Source organism: Triticum urartu, chromosome 3, assembly GCF_003073215.2.
Source record: "Triticum urartu cultivar G1812 chromosome 3, Tu2.1, whole genome shotgun sequence".
Lineage (NCBI taxonomy): Eukaryota > Viridiplantae > Streptophyta > Magnoliopsida > Poales > Poaceae > Triticum > Triticum urartu.
This window is the reverse complement of record NC_053024.1, coordinates 199,337,089-199,358,904: the sequence shown is the minus strand read 5'-3', so window position 1 is coordinate 199,358,904 and position 21,816 is coordinate 199,337,089. Positions and strand designations below refer to the sequence as shown.

At 44.4% G+C, this 21,816-nt stretch overlaps 2 protein-coding genes across 2 annotated transcripts; one reads left to right on the top strand and one right to left on the bottom strand.

Moving 5' to 3' along the window:
- The first annotated feature begins 7,599 nt into the window (after window positions 1-7,599).
- On the top strand, window positions 7,600-12,822 carry LOC125543580. Its single transcript, XM_048706954.1, has 7 exons — window positions 7,600-7,934; window positions 8,337-8,479; window positions 9,147-9,418; window positions 9,711-9,865; window positions 9,980-10,242; window positions 11,709-11,771; window positions 12,122-12,822. The coding sequence occupies exons 1-7, from the start codon at window positions 7,658-7,660 to the stop codon at window positions 12,377-12,379; spliced, it is 1,431 nt and encodes a 476-aa protein (XP_048562911.1). The 5' UTR covers window positions 7,600-7,657; the 3' UTR covers window positions 12,380-12,822.
- Window positions 12,823-13,216: 394 nt separating this feature from the next.
- LOC125543581 (TLC domain-containing protein 5-like) lies at window positions 13,217-16,286 on the bottom strand. Its single transcript, XM_048706955.1, has 5 exons — window positions 15,832-16,286; window positions 14,125-14,265; window positions 13,877-13,996; window positions 13,667-13,762; window positions 13,217-13,567 (listed from the first exon to the last, which is right to left on the bottom strand). Exons 1-5 carry the CDS (start codon window positions 16,054-16,056, stop codon window positions 13,445-13,447), a joined length of 705 nt encoding a protein of 234 aa, XP_048562912.1. The 5' UTR covers window positions 16,057-16,286; the 3' UTR covers window positions 13,217-13,444.
- Between the last annotated feature and the right edge of the window lie 5,530 nt (window positions 16,287-21,816).

Here is a 21,816-nt window from a genome sequence, read left to right as displayed (position 1 = left end):
GGGCTGGCGTCGTTTTGACGTCCCCCACAGGAGACACAGTTCAATACGTACTACAGATTATGTACACGGACTCCAACAATGCAGCCGAATATGAGGCCCTTTTACATGGTCTCCGGATGGCAGTATCCATGGGCATCCAACGCCTAGAGGTGCGCGGGGACTCGAACCTTGCAATATCCCAAATAAATGGAGACTTCAATGCCAAGGATCCAAAAATGGCAGCTTACCACAACACCGTCCTAAAAATGTCAGCTCGGTTCGAGGGGCTTGAATCTCACCATATAGCCCGGGAAAATAATCAGGCGACAGATGTCCTGGCACGCATCGGCGCAAAACGCGATGTAGTCCCCCCCCCAACATCTTCTTGGAAAGGCTGTTCAAGCCATCCGTAGCATGGGAAGGGGAGCCAAACAATAACAGCCCGGACTCAACCGCACTGCCCGACACCGAACATTCTGACACAATCGGAGGCTCTGCCAATGAAATAACACCTTCAGCCCACGTAATAATGGCCGTCATCGCCCCGTGGACAGAACCATTCCTCGCCTACCTTACTAGGCAGGAACTCCCCGAGGACCAAAATAAGGCACGCTGCATAGTGCGGCGATCCAAAGCCTACAGAGTCCACGAGGGAGAGCTTTATAAGAAAAGCACTACCGGAGTCCTTCAAAGGTGCATCTCCGAAGAGGAAGGGCGGAATCTCCTGGCTGAAATTCGTGCCGGACTCGGTGGTCATCACGCTGCAGCCCGGTCCCTTGTAAGCAAGGCCTTCCGTACAGGCTTTTATTGGCCGACGGCCCGGGCAGACGCTCAGGACTTGGTCCAATGATGCACCGGTTGCCAGCTCTTTGCAAACCAAAGCCATATGCCACCCACCGCCCCCCAAACCATCCCCATTACTTGGCCCTTCGCAGTTTGGGGGCTTGACATGGTTGGACCCCTTAAAGGCGGAACCCACAAGCAAAAATACTTACTGGTCATGGTGGATAAGTTCACCAAATGGATAGAAGCCAAGCCTGTTAAGAAGGCCGAATCCAGACCGGTGATAGACTTTATATCTGGGGTTGTACACCGTTACGGCGTCCCCCACAGCATCATCACTGATAATGGCACGAACTTCACGGCCGACGAGATAAAACTCTGGTGCAAAAACATGGGCATCAAACTCGATTATACTTCCGTCTATCACCCACAAACTAACGGCCAGGTCGAACGTGCAAATGGTCTTATCATGAGCGGCATCAAAACGCAGATTAGTGCGGTCCCTCAAGGAATCTAACACGCACTGGGTAGAGGAGGTCGACTCCGTACTCTGAGGGTTGTGGACCACGCCGAATCGCACCACCGGATACACACCATTCTTTATGGTGTACGGCGCAGAGGCAGTTTTGCCTTGCGACATCATTCATGACTCACCTCGAGTGCGCATGTAGAAGAAAGAGAAGCCGAGCTCGATCGGCAGGACAGCTTGGACGCATTGGAGGAGGAGCGTGACGTGGCAAAAGCCCGTTCCGCATTCTATCAACAGCAGGCTCGAAGATATTAAAGCAGAGAAGTACGGGCCAAAAATTACAACGTTGGCGAATTAGTTCTACGACTACCGGACAAGAAAAAGGACAAACTCAAGCCCAAGTGGGAAGGTCCCTTCATAATTGACCAAGTCCTGACTGGTGGAGCGTACCGCCTGCGGAGTGCATCGGATAACCGACTCGAGCCAAACCCATGGAACGCAGCCCGTCTCCGAAGATTCTATGCCTAGCGTCAGACTCTGTGTTCGTCTCCTTCCTCTGTCCATTTTTTATATTTTCTGTCTTACATTTCTCTTCTTCTCTCTCTCTCTTATAGCCTCTAAAGGCTCATAAAGTGACGCGCTATCCACGCTCATTAAACCTAGGGGCTTCTTTAAACAAAAGCTTATTCATGCGGGCTTCATGCCCAACACATGTGTCACACTTCCGCATGTACCTTTTATTCACCATTATATGCATCGATATGACTTAAGTTTTGGCCAAGCTGGGTTGCCTGGCTCCTGTGCTTACCCCTACGCTCCCGATTGTTCGGCTAGGCGGTAAAGGGAGCACCTCTGCGACTTACTGCCGGGTCAGCCGGACGTGTACCTCAGACTGGGTGAAGCCGAAAGCTAGCGTTCTTAAGGAAATATTCGGTCGGTGAACTAAAGATGATCTTTTTTATCTATACGCCCCCAGATGTTTTTCCTGCGTTTCTTTTCGTAGCATGGACATGCACCTTAGGGCATGCCTCCCAGGGAAAGGAACCCCTATCGGAACTATTCTCCCTGGAAGATGTTTCTTACTAACCATGTAATATAACATACCTAGTCGGGCACTTGTCTGTTCACGCCCTAATGACCCCTACGCCTGGTCTCCATGCATTCCCCGGTTCCTATATAACCACATGGGAATTCGGACACACTCCGGACCGTCAGGTCCCGAGGCTGAAGCGAAAAGGTCGGCCATGACAAATGATCTACAATCCGGCTAGAAGGCATTATAAATGTTAATTAAATTACATAGTCATTTTGACTGGTTGTATTCCTCTTCAATACCATCTAACAGGCTGTCTAATTTACAGTCCTGCTGGGAATACTTTGCGGACAACTCTACTTGGCCGTATACTAAGCTTACAGGGATCTCCTTCCCATCGGGCCCTACAGGACCGACCTCGGCCATGTGGTTGGGGTCAGCCTTTGCGTACCGCGTCTTCACCATGGCCCAGGCCTCCCTAGCGCCTTGACAGCAGGCTGATATCTTCCACAATCGGAAGTGCCGCCGTGCTCCCTTTAGCTTCTCTGCAAGCTCTCCAAGACCTTCGGGCATGGAGATGGATGGACACAGGGCCTGGGCGACGCCTCGCATCGTCTGTCAAACTCGATCGAGCAGTTGAGAGAGCTCGGGAAGAAGGTCACCCGTAGAACCGGGCATCTCCTCTGCAGGACGACCTGTTAGCACACGTACAGACATTGCTCTGTTAGTCGACTTCCTCGCCGAACTTTCTTTCAAAAGGTTCGTTCAAGCACTTACTAAATATGTCGCGCTGAAGCCGCTGATTCTCCTTCACGGAGTCTGACAGCTGGGCACGAACATCTTTCAGCTCGACGCCCAGCCTGGTGTTGGCATCTTGGAGATCGTTCTTCTCCCCCATCACCTTTAATAGCACCCTCTCACCAGCCTTTAGCTGGCGTAGGAGGTGTTGCCTTTCCGGATTCAATCCGGCGCCATCTGCAATTTCATTTGTCAGATTCGCACCAAAGCCGTGCTTCGCAAAATACTTATCTTTCGAAGTGTATATTACCAGAGGGGGTCTCCTTAGGCTCCCCTGCCGCGGCTAGTGCGGCCTCCAGTTGGGCTTTGCACTCTTCCAGCTCCTTGGACAGTAGGGAATTCTTTTCTGTAAGAACCTGCATATCAAATGATCCTTAAATCAGTTATTCTAACTGTTTCAAGTCTTGGGGGCTACTGCTATATATATATAATTACCAAAATTTTCTTACCCGTATGTCTTTTACATATTGCTCCGTGGCTCTGGCTAGACCATTTTGAGCGGCACGGAGGTGCGCATCTCCCAAGTTGAAGGCATCTAACGCCCCTTGGGAGAAACAAGCGTCGCGAAGAATTGTCCGGCGACGCCTGTGGTTCATGGCACTCCACCTCAGAGTTGGTGGCTGACAACCCGTCCACATCCTCCGTCGGACGAGCGTCTGGCGCGCGCCTTGCGTTCGCCTCCGCCTCCGAACCAGGCTTTGGAGCCTGGCTGGTGGAAGCGCGATTGGCAGCCTCTCCGGGTATAGTCCGGCGAGGTCTCTTTGTCCTGAAGAGAGCACGAGTGTCAATGTGCCTCGAAGGTATAACACCTGGGATAAGGGGGCGCGCCATACCTTTGCGCTGACGCCTCGGTCCGGACTGCACTTCTTTTCGGCCCACGGGGCCCTACGGCCCCTCGTTGGCTTGTCGCCACAGGTTCGGCCTTCCGCCTTAAAAACCTCCCCTGTAAAGTTCGGTTGCAATCAGGAAACTGAACACGAGTGGGCGGACACCTATTCGGGGTACTGGGACTTCGATCTCAGGTACCTGGGGCGTCAGGATTAGCCCTGGGTAATCGGCCGTAATGGCCACCAAGGCGTTGTCCTCGCTCAATTGATGGAACACTCCATCAATCAGCTCCATAGATATGTCCGGATCCTCTTGAGAGGTCGGGTCGAGGGACCGTCCTGGGTCCTCGGGTTGTGGAGGAGGGCTACTTATTTCCTTAACAGCCCGGCGCAGTTCCTGTGTTAAAGTCGTCAGACTGAATATTTAACAATGAGAATACAAAACCGATGGACAAGTAAATACGGCCACTTACCCAGCTCGGGGGATTGTGCATGGAGAATCCACCCTTAGGGTTGACGCGGAGAAATTCCTCCTCTTCTCCCTTATACAAAGTGGACAAGATCTTTAGTAGAGCGACAGCTGAATCCGGCCCCTTACGACCGTAGCGGGTGGCTTCGTCCTCCCCGTTGAAGTCCCACATGGGGTGGCTTCTATACTGAAGCGGCTACACCCCCCACATAATGCATTCGGCCATAACCCCGATCATGGTTAGTCCGGAATGGGCTAACAATCTTATTCGGCCCATCAGGTAAATGATGTCCCTGTCACTTTCCCTCTGAGGGCTCCGTGGGCGCCAGCTTAGGCGCTTCTTTAAGGGAGCACTGTTGAATTCAGGGAGGCCGATCCGGACAGGATCCGGCAGCGGGATGTCTTCTATATAGAACCATTCTGAGGGCCAGTCTTCGGACGCCTTCTTTGGGGTTCCGGACAGATATCCGGTCCCGGCGATGCGCCACACTTCAGCTCCGCCCACTTGATACATTGACCCCTTCTTGGAACGGGGCACGAGGCAAAATAGCTCCTTCCACAGTCCGAAATGAGCTTCAACACCCAAGAACAGCTCGCAGAGGGCTACAAAGCCCGCGATATGCAATACTGAGGCAGGCGTGAGATGATGTAGCTGGAGGCCGTAGAACTCCAGCAGCCCCCGGAGAAATAGGTGGATTGGAAATCCGAGCCCCCTTATTAAGTAAGGGACAAGGCACACCCGCTCTCCTTTGGAGGGATTAGGGGCATTCTCTGCTTGCTCTCCGCCGTTGTAGACGGCAAGACCGGCTCGAACCGGGACCATATAGGCCGGGGGGAAATCCCTTGGTCTGGAGCGTCACTAGCTCGCTATGCAGGGTGGAACATCTCTCCCAATATCCAGGCTTAGGGCTGGAAGGGCGAGGGGAGGAGTTGCGACGGCTGGCCATGGTGGAATGGACCTTTGCCGGATGCGCTCTGATGAACACTCGCGGAGGGGAGAAGGTGTGGATTGGATCTAAATCCTCGTCCCCTTAAATAGGGCAGCTCATTTACGCGGCTAGGGGTGTGAATGTAAAAACACTCAGACTTTTCATATTCGTTTGACACGTGGGAAGCGGCCATTATTGGGCGTAGAAGCCAAGGAGCGCAACATCTACAAGAAACCGGACTTTATTCAAACAGGTACATGGAATTTGGAGGAGAACCCGCCTTGCAATGCCGAAGACAATCTGCGCGCCGGACTCATCGTCATTGAAGTCTGGTTCGGGGGCTACTGAGGGAGTCCTAGATTAGGGGGTGTTCGGATAGCCAGACTATACCTTCAGCCGGACTCCTGGACTATGAAGATACAAGATTGAAGACTCCGTCCCGTGTCCGGAAGGGACTTTCCTTGGCGTGGAAGGCAAGCTTGGCGATACGGATATGAAGATCCCTACCATTGTAACCGACTCTATGTAACCCTAACCCTATCCGCTGTCTATATAAACCGGAGGGTTTTAGTCCATAGGACAACGTACACATCAACAATCATACCATAGGCTAGCTTCTAGGGTTTAGCCTCCTCGATCTCATGGTAGATCTACTCTTGTACTACCCATATCATCAATATTAATCAAGCAGGACGTAGGGTTTTACCTCCATCGAGAGGGCCCGAACCTGGGTAAAACTTCGTGTCCCTTGTCTCCTGTTACCATCCGGCCTAGACGCACAGTTCGGGACCCCCTACCCGAGATCCTCCGGTTTTGACACCGACAAAGATCTTTATCGGTTAGACCACATAACAACATAGGTTGTTCCCTTTGTCATCGGTATGTTACTTGCCCGAGATTCGATCGTCGGTATCTCAATACCTAGTTCAATCTCGTTACCGGCAAGTCTCTTTACTCGTTTCGTAATACATCATCCCGCAACTAACTCATTAGTTGCAATGCTTGCAAGGCTTAAGTGATGTGCATTACCGAGAGGGCCCAGAGATACCTCTCCGACAATCGGAGTGACAAATCCTAATCTCGAAATACGCCCCAACAAGTACCTTCGAAGACACCTGTAGAGCACCTTTATAATCATCCAGTTACGTTGTGACGTTTGGTAGCACACAAAGTGTTCCTCCGGTAAACGGGAGTTGCATAATCTCATAGTCATAGGAACATGTATAAGTCATGAAGAAAGCAATAGCAACATACTGAACGATCGAGTGCTAAGCTAACGGAATGGGTCAAGTCACTCACATCATTCTCCTAATGATGTGATCCGGTTAATCAATTGACAAACCATGTCAATAGCTAGGAAACTTAACCATCTTTGATCAACGAGCTAGTCAAGTAGAGGCATACTAGTGACATACTGTTTGTCTATGTATTCACACATGTATTATGTTTTCGGTTAATACAATTCTAGCATGAATAATAAACATTTATCATGATATAAGGAAATAAATAATAACTTTATTATTGCCTTTAGGGCATATTTCCTTCAGTTTCTTCACCTGGCTGGCCATGCGGAACCGCCGTTGGACCTCTGACAAGCTTGTGCGCCATGGATTGCCACACCAACCTATGTGCTCTATGTACGATCGGGAGCAATAGACCATCAATCATCTTCTTTTCACACTTGTTGCGACTAGGCAGGTGTGGCACACAACTCTCTGCTCGGAGCTAACATAGTTGGACTCCTATGCGAAATGACACTATACTCACCTAGTGTATCTCCAAGGATGCACCTGGCAAGATATAAGAAACATGCGGTCCATCCTAACCTTCATAATTTGAAAAATATGGAAGCATCGAAACATTGTGGTGTTTGATGGAGTAAACCCGTCGGTCATGACAGTGCTCTCCAACATCAAACAAGAGGGGAATACTTGGATGTGTGCAGGACTCCTTCAGGGCGATCATTGTGCTTTCTTTTTGGATGCGTTGAGTGGGTGGTTAGCCATGTAATATAGCCTATCTCTATTGCTTAGTGTGGACATGGCAAAGACACGTGTATAATCCAGTGACACGTGGTTGTAAATGTACTTGCCTTTCTAGCTTCTTCTCACTTTAATAGATGTAAAAAAATCAAATTGTTGTAACTTCCCGCAAAATGACCTTTTATGCAACTCGCTGAAGTATTTTACAGAATAGTTGCATATTTGAATTTTGTCCTGTTATTGCACGTTACTATCCTGTTGTTGCACAAAATGTGGCGATGTCAAAACGTTTTGTTCAATTTCTCAAAATATTGTTAAAGACCGATCGCCAAATCAAGACCGTTCGTTCAATCTAATCTCGCGGCCGCCCCGTTCTCTCCTGGCGGCGATGGCGAAACCTCCTCCATCCGCGGCGGCGTCGGCCGCCGGCGGCCGCGGCCCTGCCCACCACCGGACCCGCCTCCTCCTCCTGCTCCTCGTAGCCGTGGCTGCCTCCGCCTTCACCGCTGGTTATGTCCTCCGCGGCGGCCCTGTCGGCCCATGCGATACCCGAGGGGATCCTGTAGACGTCGTTGCCGCCCGAGCTGGCGGTGCTGCCTCGAGCCCCCTCGGGTTCATGAAGTCCAAGCTCGTGCTGCTTGTCTCCCACGAACTCTCCCTCTCCGGTAACTAATCGCGGTGTGCTTCACTTTTCCCTTCCGTGTTAGTTTGAGCAAATGCTGTACCATGATACCATCGCGAGATTTGTACATGAATTAAAGTTCACTGCGGTGCCCCAGCGATTCGGGATAACAGGAATTGTGTATATTTCCAGGTAATAAGCAGAGAAACGAAGATAGGTTAGTGAAATTTTTACTTGGAATGTTCAAGGCTAACTCAAGATCCCTGAAAACAAATGTTGCTGAATATTTCACTCTGGTCTAGTTGCTCATAAGTTTGAAGAGTGGAGCCTTCGAGTCTTTATGAGATTTGCCGCATTTCATCGGCAGGGATCTCTAAATTGTTGTGCTATTGCCATTATTTTGTTTATAAACCAGTGTTATTGGAGATACTTCTGTTTTGTGCAGGTGGACCGTTATTACTGATGGAGTTGGCGTTTCTTCTTCGGCAGGTTGGTTGTCAAGTGGTGTGGATAACAAACCAGCGACCCGAAGGAACAAACGATGTTTCATATAGCTTGGAGCATAAGATGTTGAACCATGGAGTGCAGGTATGGTCCGGCTCCCACATTTGTTTTTGCAAATCACACCTTACCGTCACAAACTCCGGATGTTTTGTACATTCTACGATGTCCAGGTCTCCAGGAAGCAATATCACAATGTATTTGTAAAATATATAAATGTGTAAAATATGAACATAATTCTTGTGATGAGTTTACATGTATTACTTTTATGTGACCAAGAAATGTTTGAAAAAATATCACTGGTTAAAGATGAAAGGTTTGTATGTGCCTGTTCCACTGTCGCAATTTTTACATGGATATAGCCTTTTTTTAGCAAAGCTCGTCTTGCCTGTCATCTCTGTCACGTCTATGTTTCACATGATCAAAAGTTCATGTTTCATCTTGTTTGGCATGATAGTAGTGAATTTCTATATCAAAGTGTCGTGGAAAAAAATTATAGTTGAAGCACCATACCTGAGGTTGTAGAAAAAAGCATATCCAAAATATGAAAGTGATGAAGTTCATGTTTCATCTTATTCGGCGTGATTGTACTAAACTGCTATTTCGAAGTGTCATGGAATAAGTCATGGTTGAAGACAATAAAGCATGTCCAAATTAAGAACTTAATCTACTCTAATGCAATATTTTACTTATGCTAGGGAACTAATTTATAATTTTAGAGGAAGTCACATTGACTTACATGGTCGCTTCACAGGTTTTACCTGCTAGGGGACAGGAGGCAGTTGAGACTGCTCTTAAGGCTGACCTGGTTATCTTGAACACCGCTGTTGCTGGCAAGTGGCTTGATGCTGTTCTAAAAGATAATGTTCCTCAAGTCCTTCCGAAGATTTTGTGGTGGATCCATGAAATGCGAGGACATTACTTTAAGCTTGAGTATGTGAAACATCTTCCTTTGGTTGCTGGAGCCATGATCGATTCTCACATAACAGTTGAATATTGGAAGACCAGGACTCATGACCGTCTAAAGTATGTGCAGCTTCCTTCTGTGTACATTACATTATGAGTACCATGCTACCATTTGTGCTGTTGGACTCTTGCGCTTGATGTGAATTACTAGTCCAGTGGATATTTCTCTCTCTGGCCCTTGTGTATGTGGTGACTTAGTTCCAAATTTTACTAGCTAAATTTTTTTCTTGTGCTATATGCCTATGTATGAGCTTTTACTCCACAAAGGCAATGATCATTTTGTTTGTTGCATGCTTTCAGCTTCTTTATTCCTACTTCGTACTATATACTTCTAATGTTCTTGTGCATAAAGTATACAGATGCCACAAACTTTTGCTGTTCACCTCGGGAATAGTAAAGAGTTAACAGAAGTTGCCGAAGATAATGTCGCAAGAAGAGTCTTACGTGAACATATACGCGAGTCCCTTGGAGTTAGGAGTGAAGATCTCCTATTTGCTATGATAAACAGTATGTTTTGTTTGCCAAAGTGATACTTCCAAATTATATATTTGTTGGACCAATCATTCTCTCCGATTTATGCTCTTATATGTTATTGTCCTTGATAAATATCTTGTAATCCAGGTGTTTCACGGGGAAAAGGACAAGACTTATTTCTTCAAGCATTTCATCAGAGCCTGCAACTCATCCAACATCAGAAGTTAAAAGTGCCTAAAGTGCATGCTGTAGTTGTCGGAAGTGATATGAGTGCTCAGACGAAGTATGAGACACAGTTACGTGATTTTGTGGCAAAGAATGGGATCCATGACCGTGTTCACTTTATAAACAAGACGTTGGCAGTGGCACCTTATTTGGCTGCAATTGATGTGCTTGTCCAGAACTCTCAGGTGAGTCATAGTATGGATATATTTTTCTCTTGTGTCCCCATTTCAATGGTATGCTACGATGGAACTGTATGCACTATGTATGTTTACATCGTTGTTTGCATTTTTCCCACTTGGGCAGAGCATTGAAATACCTCTCATAAGCATTTATTTTAATCTGGGAACAACAGCACTCTTATAGGTTGATTCCATCCATGCTAATTTTTTAGGGTCCAGGGGATCAGTCAATGAGGTTCTTTAGTCTAGTCCGTCCACATTATTTGTGTGGACAATATTTCTGCAACCTATGTTTATTCTCTGAGCATGCTTATGTTGCTTAACCAGTTTTTACATATAGAAGTTGCATTACCCAGGGTCCACGCATGCAAAGAAATGCTATTGGACATTCCTTATGTGAGAGTATCATTTAAACAAACATCTCCTTTATTCGTTCTTTAAAGTTGTTCTGTAATAGCCTTTCTTGTAGGCGTAGCTTACCATGTATCAGTGTTAGTAGTCAAACCTATCAGTAATGTTGACCCATGTTGGTTATTAGTTTATTACTTATTATGCTGCTAAGAATGTGTACGTGGTTTTGCGAGTTTCACTCTCTACCTATCAATGAAATTGTACACAATCTTGTGTATTTGCGAAAATAATAATTAAACGGTCGTCACTTCCAGGGCACTAGTACTTAGGTTACGTAGAGAAAACATTACATTCAATGTGGCTATAGCTAAGAAAGATTTGTTCATGAGTGATAAAGCTTTTCCACACTTGAGTGCTAACATTTTCCATGATAGGTTCTGTTAATCCAATTGATTATTTTGTAGACTGATTTTCACTAGAGCTCACTCTGCTTGTCGAAACATACCATTTATTCTAGAATACTCCCTCTGTCCTCAAATAGATGGCGTATAAGTTCTGTCAAAAAGTGATTCTCTCTAAGTTTGACCAAATATATAGAAGAAAATATCAACAACTATATTGAATAAATAGATTATGAAAATAGATCTAATGATGGATATGTTTGATATTGATTTGGAATTTTTTTATCTTCATATTTTTCTATATATACATGGTCAGAACTTAGGAAGCATTGACTTTTTGACTGAAATTATATGCCATCTATTTAGGGACGGAGGTAGTAATACATTTCTACAACTCTAACCAGAAACTGACACACGCCACCTCATTTCAGAGTGCATCATTTTTCAGCATGCTGGGTACAATGAGGATTGCTAACTGTAGTTTGTTTGTTTGTTTGTTTGTTTGTTTGTTTGCTTCTCTACTTTAACCACTTTGTTTAGTTACTTTAGGGTATATCAGCAGGACAGGGCAAAAGTCTGTTGATTTTGTCTGATTTCTTTCTAATGTTGTATAAACTTGTTACTTCGGGGTATATCAGATCTATACAGCTAGTATGAAAAAGGTTATTCATAAGACATGTATCTGCTAAACACAATCAGTAATATGTTCTTTCTGCACAGGCCCGTGGAGAATGTTTTGGAAGGATAACGATAGAAGCAATGGCGTTCAAGTTGCCAGTGCTGGTAATATTCTCCTCTCTACTACTCCCTCTGTTCACAAATACTCCCTCGGTCCCGATTTAGTTGTCTTAGATTTGTCTAGATACGGATGCATGTGCACATGTGAGTTATGCCATCAGTCTATCCGCCAGGCAATCAACCTTTACTGCAATGGCTGGAACATGGGCCAGTATTTCTCTGAATCTAGAGTTATTGTTGACAGTCATGAGGCTGGGTTTACTGTGGGAAATTCAAGTTCCTACACCTCTTGGGTCCCCTCCATCTACTGTTTCTTAGCCTGCATTTTCTGTAGAGTGCTTGATGCTTCCATAAGCCAATTCATTGACTCAGTTTTAATGGCACTGCAATATCAGGGCACGGCTGCCGGAGGGACCACCGAAATCGTCTTGGATGGTTCAACTGGCCTTCTGCACCCTGCTGGAAAGGAGGGCGTCACGCCTCTCGCCAAGAACATGGTAAGGCTTGCGAGCCATGTTGAGCAGAGGGTCTCCATGGGAAACAAGGGCTATGCCAGGGTGAAGGAGAGGTTCATGGAGCACCACATGGCCGAACGCATTGCTGTGGTGCTGAAGGAAGTTCTACACAAGTCTCAGCAGCATCCTCATTCCTGAGTTTCCTCTCATGGTGTCCTAGAGCATCGTCGGTTTCTGGCGCTAACATGTACTAGATCCAAATTTTTAACAAGTTACTGATGTTTCGGTTCACGGGTCTGTTGAAGATTTCAGCTGAATTCTGAGGAAGGTTGTATAGGAGCAACCCAAGCACCTAGACAGCAACGCAGACCTAAAATGATGTGCTTAAACGTGTTCCTCCGGGCATGTATGGCAGAGGAAGCGACAAGACGTAGATCGAAAGAGGTACTGCAGCAGAAGCAGAAATTAGAAGGTTAGAGATGAATAGGACCGGGCAAACAGAAGAATCATGCCCAATTGTGTATTTGTACGCATGTGCCAAGGGCCAGGCCCCCCAGGTGCTGCTTATTACTAGTATGAAATGATTTGCACGCCAAACTAAATGTTTCAATCTTCAAACAGCTTTGTCCTGGCATTTTTAACTCTTGACCGGCTCCTAAAACCTGTGGCTCATAGTCATATGTATGAACCATCATGGTGCTTGGTAAACTATTCAGAGGGACTGCTTCGTTACTGAACCTGCTAGTGTTGCTGTTAGCGAAGCAACCAGTGCTGTTTGAAAAGTTGAAGGCCGTGTTCATAGTTATGAAGAGCAGTGGTAGCGAAGGGGCTCCAGCTTCATCATGGTGTCCCCTCTATATATTGGTGTTTCGGTTCACGGGTAGTATGTTGCTATTTTGTGTCTCTTGTTTGTCAGCCTTGAATCATTGATGAGCCGAATAACTACTTCCTTTGTCTTATAATATAAGAACGTTTTTGACACTACACTAATGTTAAAAACGTTCTTATATTATGGGATGAAGGGAGTAGAAGATGTAAGCATAGAAGATATGAGTTTTTCTACTGCCAGTCAATCAGCGAAACAGCTCATGCTTGTGACATTAACAGTTCATGCACATTAATAAAATGAAAATGACCAGAATACATGCATCTCATGCTTGGGACATCATCCTTTACCCACCACACGATTAATGCGCTAGATAGTAGTACTACTACATAACGTGCATTTTCAACAATAATTGCGGCGAGACACCACTTGTGGCATCACATAGATTCCTTGCCGGCGGCTTTGGACGCCAGCCTCTTCTTCCCAATCTTGTGCCTGACCATCCTGAGGATCCTCAAGAACCAGTAGGCGCTCACCAGCAGCAAGCTCGTCGCCATCGCCTTCAGATAATTGAATTAGTAAATGGAAATAAGTACATATGCATCAAGAAATGGAAATGGTTGGGCCGGATTGGAAGGTTGTACGACGTACGTACGTACCTTGATGAGGATGGGGTTGTCAGCCGTGACAGTGCGGTAGGTGACGTACGTCCCGCAAACCATCCGTGCCACCGAGAAGGTCACCGCGAACAGGATCTACGTACACATGCATGGGCAAGAAAGCAGTACGTAATTACTTCACCGCTAGAGAGAGAGGGGCAGAGGGAGGGGGAACAGGATCATGAGGTGCTACTGTATATCTATACGTACGTCGACGAGGAGGTTGAGGTCCGTGTCCTTGACGCCGAGCTCCTTGAGCATCTCCCTGAGGTGCAGCAGCGGGCTGGATATCTCCGTGACGAGCAGGCACGCCACCAGCTCCGTCCCACACTGCACGCCACGTACGCCGCCCAAGATCAACCGCTCCGTTCATCAGATTAGCCACCCACGGACATACACCGAACACAGGGCTAGACGATAGAGAAGAAGAAGAAGAAATACTCAAGTCAAGGTGGTACCCTCTGGTAGGCGAGGCCGGCGGCGAGGCCGACGATGCTGATGAGGTGGTGCAAGGCGTTGTCCAGCCGCGCGTCGCCGCTCAGGTGGCAGCACGCCCCGTCGTAGATCATGTAGGACAGCGTCACCGCCAGCGCCCTCATCTGACAATCGGCACATGCAGTTATTAATCGATTAAGCACTAATCACTGGGATTCTATTTCTCATTCACGGGGAGCAGAAATGAAAATTTTACTCGAGTGTTCTGTTCGCTGGACGGAGTACGTGGTATGTATACGGTCGTGGTTGTAATTGTACCGCATGTGCATGGGCTAGCTAGCTGTAATGCGTAGCATAGTACTTGCTTCTAGAACCCTCTTATCTCACGAGCGTTCGCTGCGAGAATGTGACATTTACGAACATTTTGATGACAGTTTTAGTTATTTAAGGTTGACACGTTCTTCACAACAACACGAAGGAATTTTTGAGGAAACACGAGCATAAACTTTCATAGTTTCATCTCGCGTTGCAACTAAATTTGTTTGCCATCCCTTTTCCAGCAAAGGTCAGCCGGATAGCATTTCCTTTTTTTATATTTGTCTGCACGTACTTCATGACTATGACTACACGTTCAAATTTCAGTGGATAGAGTAATTAAGTCTGACATATACATGGCATTTACTCTGTGAATTAACTTCTGCATGCAGATGCAGTGCACGGTCCTGACCTTGTCCTTGTGTCTTTGGATTTCAGAGATTCGGAGAGTAACCTTCTATACGTGTGGACGGAGTAAAACTCAGGACCTAATCAAGCGTCTAGTACACGCAACGTAAAAACTAAAAAAGATAGTACTATAATGCACAATGTAATGTAAACTGAAACGAATGGAGGACATGCGCTAGAAGTAGGCGCAATGAGTGATACAGATTTCACCAAATGGTGGGCCTAATATTTAGATATACTCCTTATATGAGTACTAAATGGTTTATATATTTGTTTTTCTTTCATGATATGGTTCAAAGGATTTTTTTTTCATGATAGGGTGTCCGAAGGATGCCAGGGCATCACCGACACCGTTTCCTATAATTCCCGCAAACATCCAGACCGACGTGCCCTATAATTCCTGCAAATGACCGACTCCTATATTCGTGTCCATGGATGGATAGATAATCTGATTTAGGATATGGCATTGGAGATGCCCTAAGACCTAGATCTGATCTAAAAAATTCATGACGACATAACTTTGTCCCAGAACATAAATGCAGACCATAACCTTATGTAATATATCACTTTCAAATGAGAAAGTTTTTAGGTTAATGAAACCAGAGAGAGTGAGCGGGCCCTATTTTTAAATACTTCCTTCATTTTATAATATAAAAACATTTTTGACACACGGTGTCAAACACATTTTTATATTATGAGACGAATTGCCCCATAAAGTCGAATGTGGTTGCACATGAACTAGGTAGGATTGCTAGAAGTTCCCTTTGTAATGAAAGGTTATATAATGCGTCAACGGTTTGTGCCTTTGAATTTAAATCTATACACCACACAGACATCACTAATCCGTCAACATTCTCAGCCCGACCAACATTTTTTTGACTAAGCGGCGTATTGAGCTTAACAAATCATATATATACTCGGACAGTCGGACGAGTGGGAGGACGGCGCTAACTACCAGCAACAGAATTAGTTAAGCAGGCAGCGAATAATGCGCGTGGCGTGCGTACCTGGCTTGGCGAGGAGGGTGAGGCGACGGGGGAGACGGGGGAGGCCCAGTCCTGCACGGAGAGGCAGCCGAGGGCGACGCCGGCGACGGCGTGCATGGTGGAGACCGCGCGGTTGCAGAAGTCGTAGGAGCGCTTGGGGAGCAGCGCCCGCAGCAGCAGGAACGCCGTCGACCACAACACCACCCCGGACGCCACCAGGCTCGCCACGCCGCCGTAGTCCTCCATATGGCGCTGGCGACTAGTCTAACGGAGATGGCGGCAGGCGGCGTACTCCTACTAGCGCGCGCAAAGCAAGGGGATCCGGGGTAGTATAAACTAGAGAAGTATGGCCGCCGGCCGAGTAGGCAGTCTGCGAAGGAAGATGTAGTGCGGCTAGCTGTAGGAGGGTGGGAGGCAGGGGGGAAGAGAGGGCGCAGCCTGCACGAGGTTGGCCATGTGCAGCAGTATAGGCGGAGTATTGGTGTGCCGCCTCATTATTAACCATCATGGAGGTTTCAAGGAGGATGGTTGGGAAATTAATGCGGGATCCGTCCAGTTCCAGGCCGCAGTGACTTGGTCCTTTCTGAAAACAGTAGGAGTAGGACTACTAATAATTTCTAAAAGTAATTACTAATAGTACGGAGGTCCTAAAAAACGTACTCCCTCCTTTCATCTATATAGGGCCTAATGCGTTTTTCAAGACCGCTCTTGACTATTGACAAGATTAATAGTACATGACATGCATAATGTGAAAATTATATCATTGAAAGCTCCTTTCACTTACGAATTTGACGGCGTGCTTTGTTTAAGTTGCATGTCATATATTATTGCTCTAACATTTGGTCAAAGTTAGTCTCAAAAAACGCATTAGGCCCTATATAGATGGAAGGAGGGAGTACCGAGGTCCTTTTCGAAAAAGCAGGAGCAATTACCAGCATCGTAGTACCAGACTTGTCTGCCTTTGGACGCTTGCTGCCCTGAAAAGAATCTTGCAAAATCTCACGCGGGTCGGCTGATTAATAAAGCTTCAGATAGGATAACACCGATAATGGGAGGTTTTTTTTTCAAGATCTATTCATCAATCATGACAGTACAGAGAACACTAGAGATAATAAAAATTACAGCCAGATCTATAAACCATCCTCCTTTATCGGAGCCGGACAAATCTTGTTATTATAAACATTCAGGAAGTCGTTGTGTTAAGGCTTCAAAGGACCAACACATCAGAGCAGCAACCATCAACGTTGAAAAGAGTAGTACTACACCCGTCCTGATTTATTAGTTCCTTTTGTATTCTATATGCTAATGTTTGATCTTAAAGTTAAGTAACAAAATATTAATAATGTCGCAAAAAATAATATAATTGAAAACTATGTTCAGATACGAATGCAACAATATAATTTTTCGTGACATACATTGATATTTTATTAGTTAAATCCATAGTCAGAATTTGGCACAAATTACAAAGGGGACTTATAAACCAGGATGGAGGTAGTAGATCGAAAAGATCAAACCTGTAACCACACGAACAAATAAACAAAAATTGAATCCAAATAGTGATAGAGGCGAAGGTGTCTCGATGTTTCGATGAGATAGCTATCGTTTTCTGTGTGAGTCGACTTTAACGATTCGACTACGAACGTGCGAGACGTCGTGTCTTAGCAATCGCTAAACCAACTTTCGAGGGTTATTGACCACGCCGGAGCACGATCAATCTGACCACGAGGGTCTATTTCCTGCGAGCAAACGAACCTGAGATTGTAATATGGATATTGCGAATATAAAAGAAAAGCTTTATTGATGAAAGTGGGGTTCTGTGACGTCTTTGTCTGGTCGTTGAATATAAACGAAGTACGTGAGTTGTAGCTATGGTGAATTTTAATCTAAACAAAACCAAAAAGTCTAAATAATGCCCTAAGGGCTATGTATATGGAGGAATATGGGAAAAATTCGTGACCCCTTGGAGGAGGGGTCCGAGACCAACCCTAACTCTGCTTTACCACACATACGGACTCTAAAAATAGCCTATATACTCAAGTACTTTGAAATTACATAGGTCTGGCCCAATAATAAGGTGACATGGCACCTATAATAGCCTTTGGACGAAATTTATGAAGTAGCATCTTGTATATTTCTTTCGAGCCTTCATGCACTCATTATAGTGGCTTCAAAGTCCTGAAATCATCACTTGAAACTATGTTCTTATTCCCCTTGTCCATGCCATAATCTCCATGCTTGATCTTGCTCCAACGTTCATCCTTCTTTTTCAAGTTAGGCCCCTCATTTGTAAGCAAAAAAAAATGTCCAATTTAGGCAGCATCATATTCTCATGAACATTAGATTCTTTATCAAGAAACGAAAGTACCTGATAATTAATTGGCATGCATGAGCTCTAGTAATTGGTCCAGTATATGTAGCTGCATGAGTCGTGGGTGTAATTGTAGTATTGATGTCCTCATCAAATAGATCCATCGAAGATCAGCACCGAATTCCGCAAGATCCGACAGAGACACCCCCCACACATCCTTCGATGACACTATTTGCATCATCAGGGTAGGAATAGAACGTGAGAGACATTATTCCTACCGAGAGACATCACTACCGTCACACGGCCCCTACTAAAACGTTGAGCCTAACAAAAAACAAGAACGTGTTCCTCCCGCCGGCATGGCGCCAAGATCCACTGCACCTCCACGGCTCAAAGACTATCGAAGGTGGAGCAGATTGGCGCCGGCGCCTGCGGAAGAAGGAATGAGACTTTTTTTTAATGAGGTGAAGTAATACAGAAAACGTTGACCACTGATAATGGGAGTTCGATTATGAATCGTGCAATCTGATCAAACTGAGTGAGTAAATTCGATTTTGCATCAGGTACACGTACGAGTGGTTGTGGCAAAGTTGAACCATACTAATTTCGTTTGGTGGCGACACCCCACCGTATTTAAGCATGAACATTGTCGTTTGTTGCTGCGTGTTGACGGCTGCCGTCGAGCGACGGGGACCTGGCACTAGCTGCCCTAGCTGCACCCGTGGAGGAGAAGACACTCCGAAAAGCGACTGATTAGTGAAGCAAAGTGTTTTTTTTTACATTCTCGTGAAGCTTCTATTAAATTGTCATAATATTTATATGAATGAAAGAAAGATCATCGGGCTGATCTAATTAAAATTAACGATCAGCCCCTAAAAATAAAGCATGCTTCATTAGGTTGCGAGTTTTAAAATTTAAGCTTTTAAATTCATGAACTATATTATAGAAAATATAAAAACCGATGAATGGTCAATGATCTCATGAATGATTGCTCAGTAGCTCGCAAAACTTCCTTGCTCTACAACATCAACCACCATCATGCAATCGCAAGCACCGAATCTGCTGAATATAGAGATCATCACAAAGGTCCATGACTTCTTTAATAGCAAGTGCTCCGAGTATAGTTGGGCCAGAAATGCTCTTGAAAAAAACTGTTGATGCTCCCAGAAAGGTTCTAACAAAGTGCTGGCATGGGGTATTTGGCGCGTCCCCTCTCCCTCGACAGGGCCACTCGGGCGTGCTGCGCGAGGCCTTCAGCCCAGTATTTCTTATTTGAGCGAATGTCTATCCTAGGCCAAGTCTGATTTGGGCCTTGTTTGGATACTCTAACTCAGTTAAAGGTTAAAGTTAGATTCTAACCCTGAACTAACTCTAAACTAACTCTAACCAAAGAGGTGCTTGGATGGCAGAGTTAGATGGAGCACGGATACAGCGAGGCGCCTTCACGGGAGGTGCGAGAGGGAGGGAGGGAGATGACGAGAAGCTTCGAGGAAGTGGGGAGGGATTTGCTGTGGTGAGAGCGAGAGAAAAAGGTGTTTTTTTAGTGGTCCCGAGAAGAACTAATCCAAATAAACACCTCTTGGTTGGGTTAGATTTTTTGAATGGGTTAGATGCATCTAACCCAGACTAATCCTCCTATTTGGATATTTTTGGGTTAGTTGAGTCCAAACTAACTCTAACCCATAGATCTAAACAGGGCCTTGGTTGACGATGGAATGATTGGCCAACTGAAACACTCTCAGCCCATCATCTGTCAGACCTCTAGATTTTGAGCACACACAACTACAAAGGGAAGGAAGCAAATCCTTTACCTAGGCTATTGTAAAAGGGATGTCCTATGAAATCATTAATTAAGAGGTACACTTTGTTACTCTTGTAAAAGGTCACTCCCCACCTTTTCTGGTGTCGGCAAGTGACGCATTGCATGTGCGTTATTTGTCGCAACTGGAAGTTTTTTTTTCTTTTGCAAATCTGTTTTTTAATTGTTTTACCTCTTGAATTGTGCTTTCAAATCACGAATCGTTATCACCGTTGGATTTCTTGTGTCAAGATTTTCGAAACTAAATCCCATGTTACTAGATTACAATGAATATATTTTTCATAAAACCAAAAGAATAAACTAAAACCAAACTGAGAAAACAGGGAATAAAACCGAAAACCAAAAAAGATGAAAACAAAAAGGCTAAAAACCACAAGAAAAAAAAGAAGCCTAAAAAACCAGAACCCGAAAGCACACTTGTGCTTTCTCAATTTTTTTTTTTGGGTATGCACAGTTGTGTTTTCCCCTCTTCAGGATGCAGCAGAAGCACATGTTGTGTTTTGTTTGATTGTTTGTTTCATATGTTATGTTTTACTTTTTACTATTCTTTATATTTCTAAATACTCCTATTATAGATATATCTCAAAAATTACATGACATAATTTTTTTAAAACTTCTACCATGCACTAGAAAATTTCCATGAAGCATAATAATTTGTTCATGCAATTTTAAAGAATGTTCATACCATTGAATAAAATGTTCACATGTTTAAAAATATGTTCATGACATTTCTTTAGATGTTCATGAAAATGTCCAAAAAAAGTTCGTATATTGTAAACAGTATTCATACATTCAAAAATTTATTTATTGAAACTCAAAATTTCTCGCGCGTTTATAAATATGTTCATGAAATGTAAAAATTGTTCGCACAATTGTTTTAAAAACATCATAACACATAGAAAAAAATGTAATATCATTTGAAAAAATCTTCATAAACAGTTGAGAAAACTGTTTGTATATTAACAAATGGTCATGGCAGTATGTTTAAATTTATTCACTATGAATTAAAACTATTTAATGTGCATTTTACAAATTTGGAACATGTATTCGAATAAATGTTAAGTGAGAATTTGGAAAATGTTGAACCTGTATAATTTTTTTTCGAGGTATATTCAAAATAAGTTGGCATGCATTTGAAAATAGAATAAATAAGTAAAAATATAAATAAATAAATGAAAGTAAAACATAAAAATGAGTAAAGAAAAACACAGCAAAAAAATGTATGAAACCTTTCGAAAACCAGGCGAAAGGTTTATAAAACAAATCCACACTGTAGCAAAGATGGTTCCTAAATCCGGCTGCAGACTCCTCGCACACATTTTGTTGGACTGGCCATTAGAATGATCGTTTGAGCCTAAGCCTTTGTTCTGTTTCACATTAGGTGATATCTAGCAGTTGCTCAAAAAGGTAATATATATCATTTACAGATCCTATCTATGTCAAGTAGTCGACCTTTCGCATAGGTACCTCTTGGGAAATCCTAAAAAAAAGATACCTCTTGGGCATCATTAAAAAATAGGTACCTCTTGGGCGGCCCACCCATCGAGCACTCACTCTGTAGCAATATATTCCTCTAGTTATTTTTCTTTTTTCTTTTACTAGGTTCCAATTGGTTTATTATTTTGGTCTAGAGAAAACATGAATATTTAAATATTTTTAGAGTGATATCTTTTACAAAACATACGTACAAATTTATTTAAAAGTTGACAATTTTTTGGAATACTGAATATTTATTATAATTCATGAACATTTTTAATTGGTGATTTTTCTAATTTATTAGAACATATTTTGAATTTTAGAAAGTTTTTGAAAAGAAAAGAAAAAACCCTGCCAAAACTAGTAGAGAAAACAATAAAAAGAAAATAAAACACCTGACAAT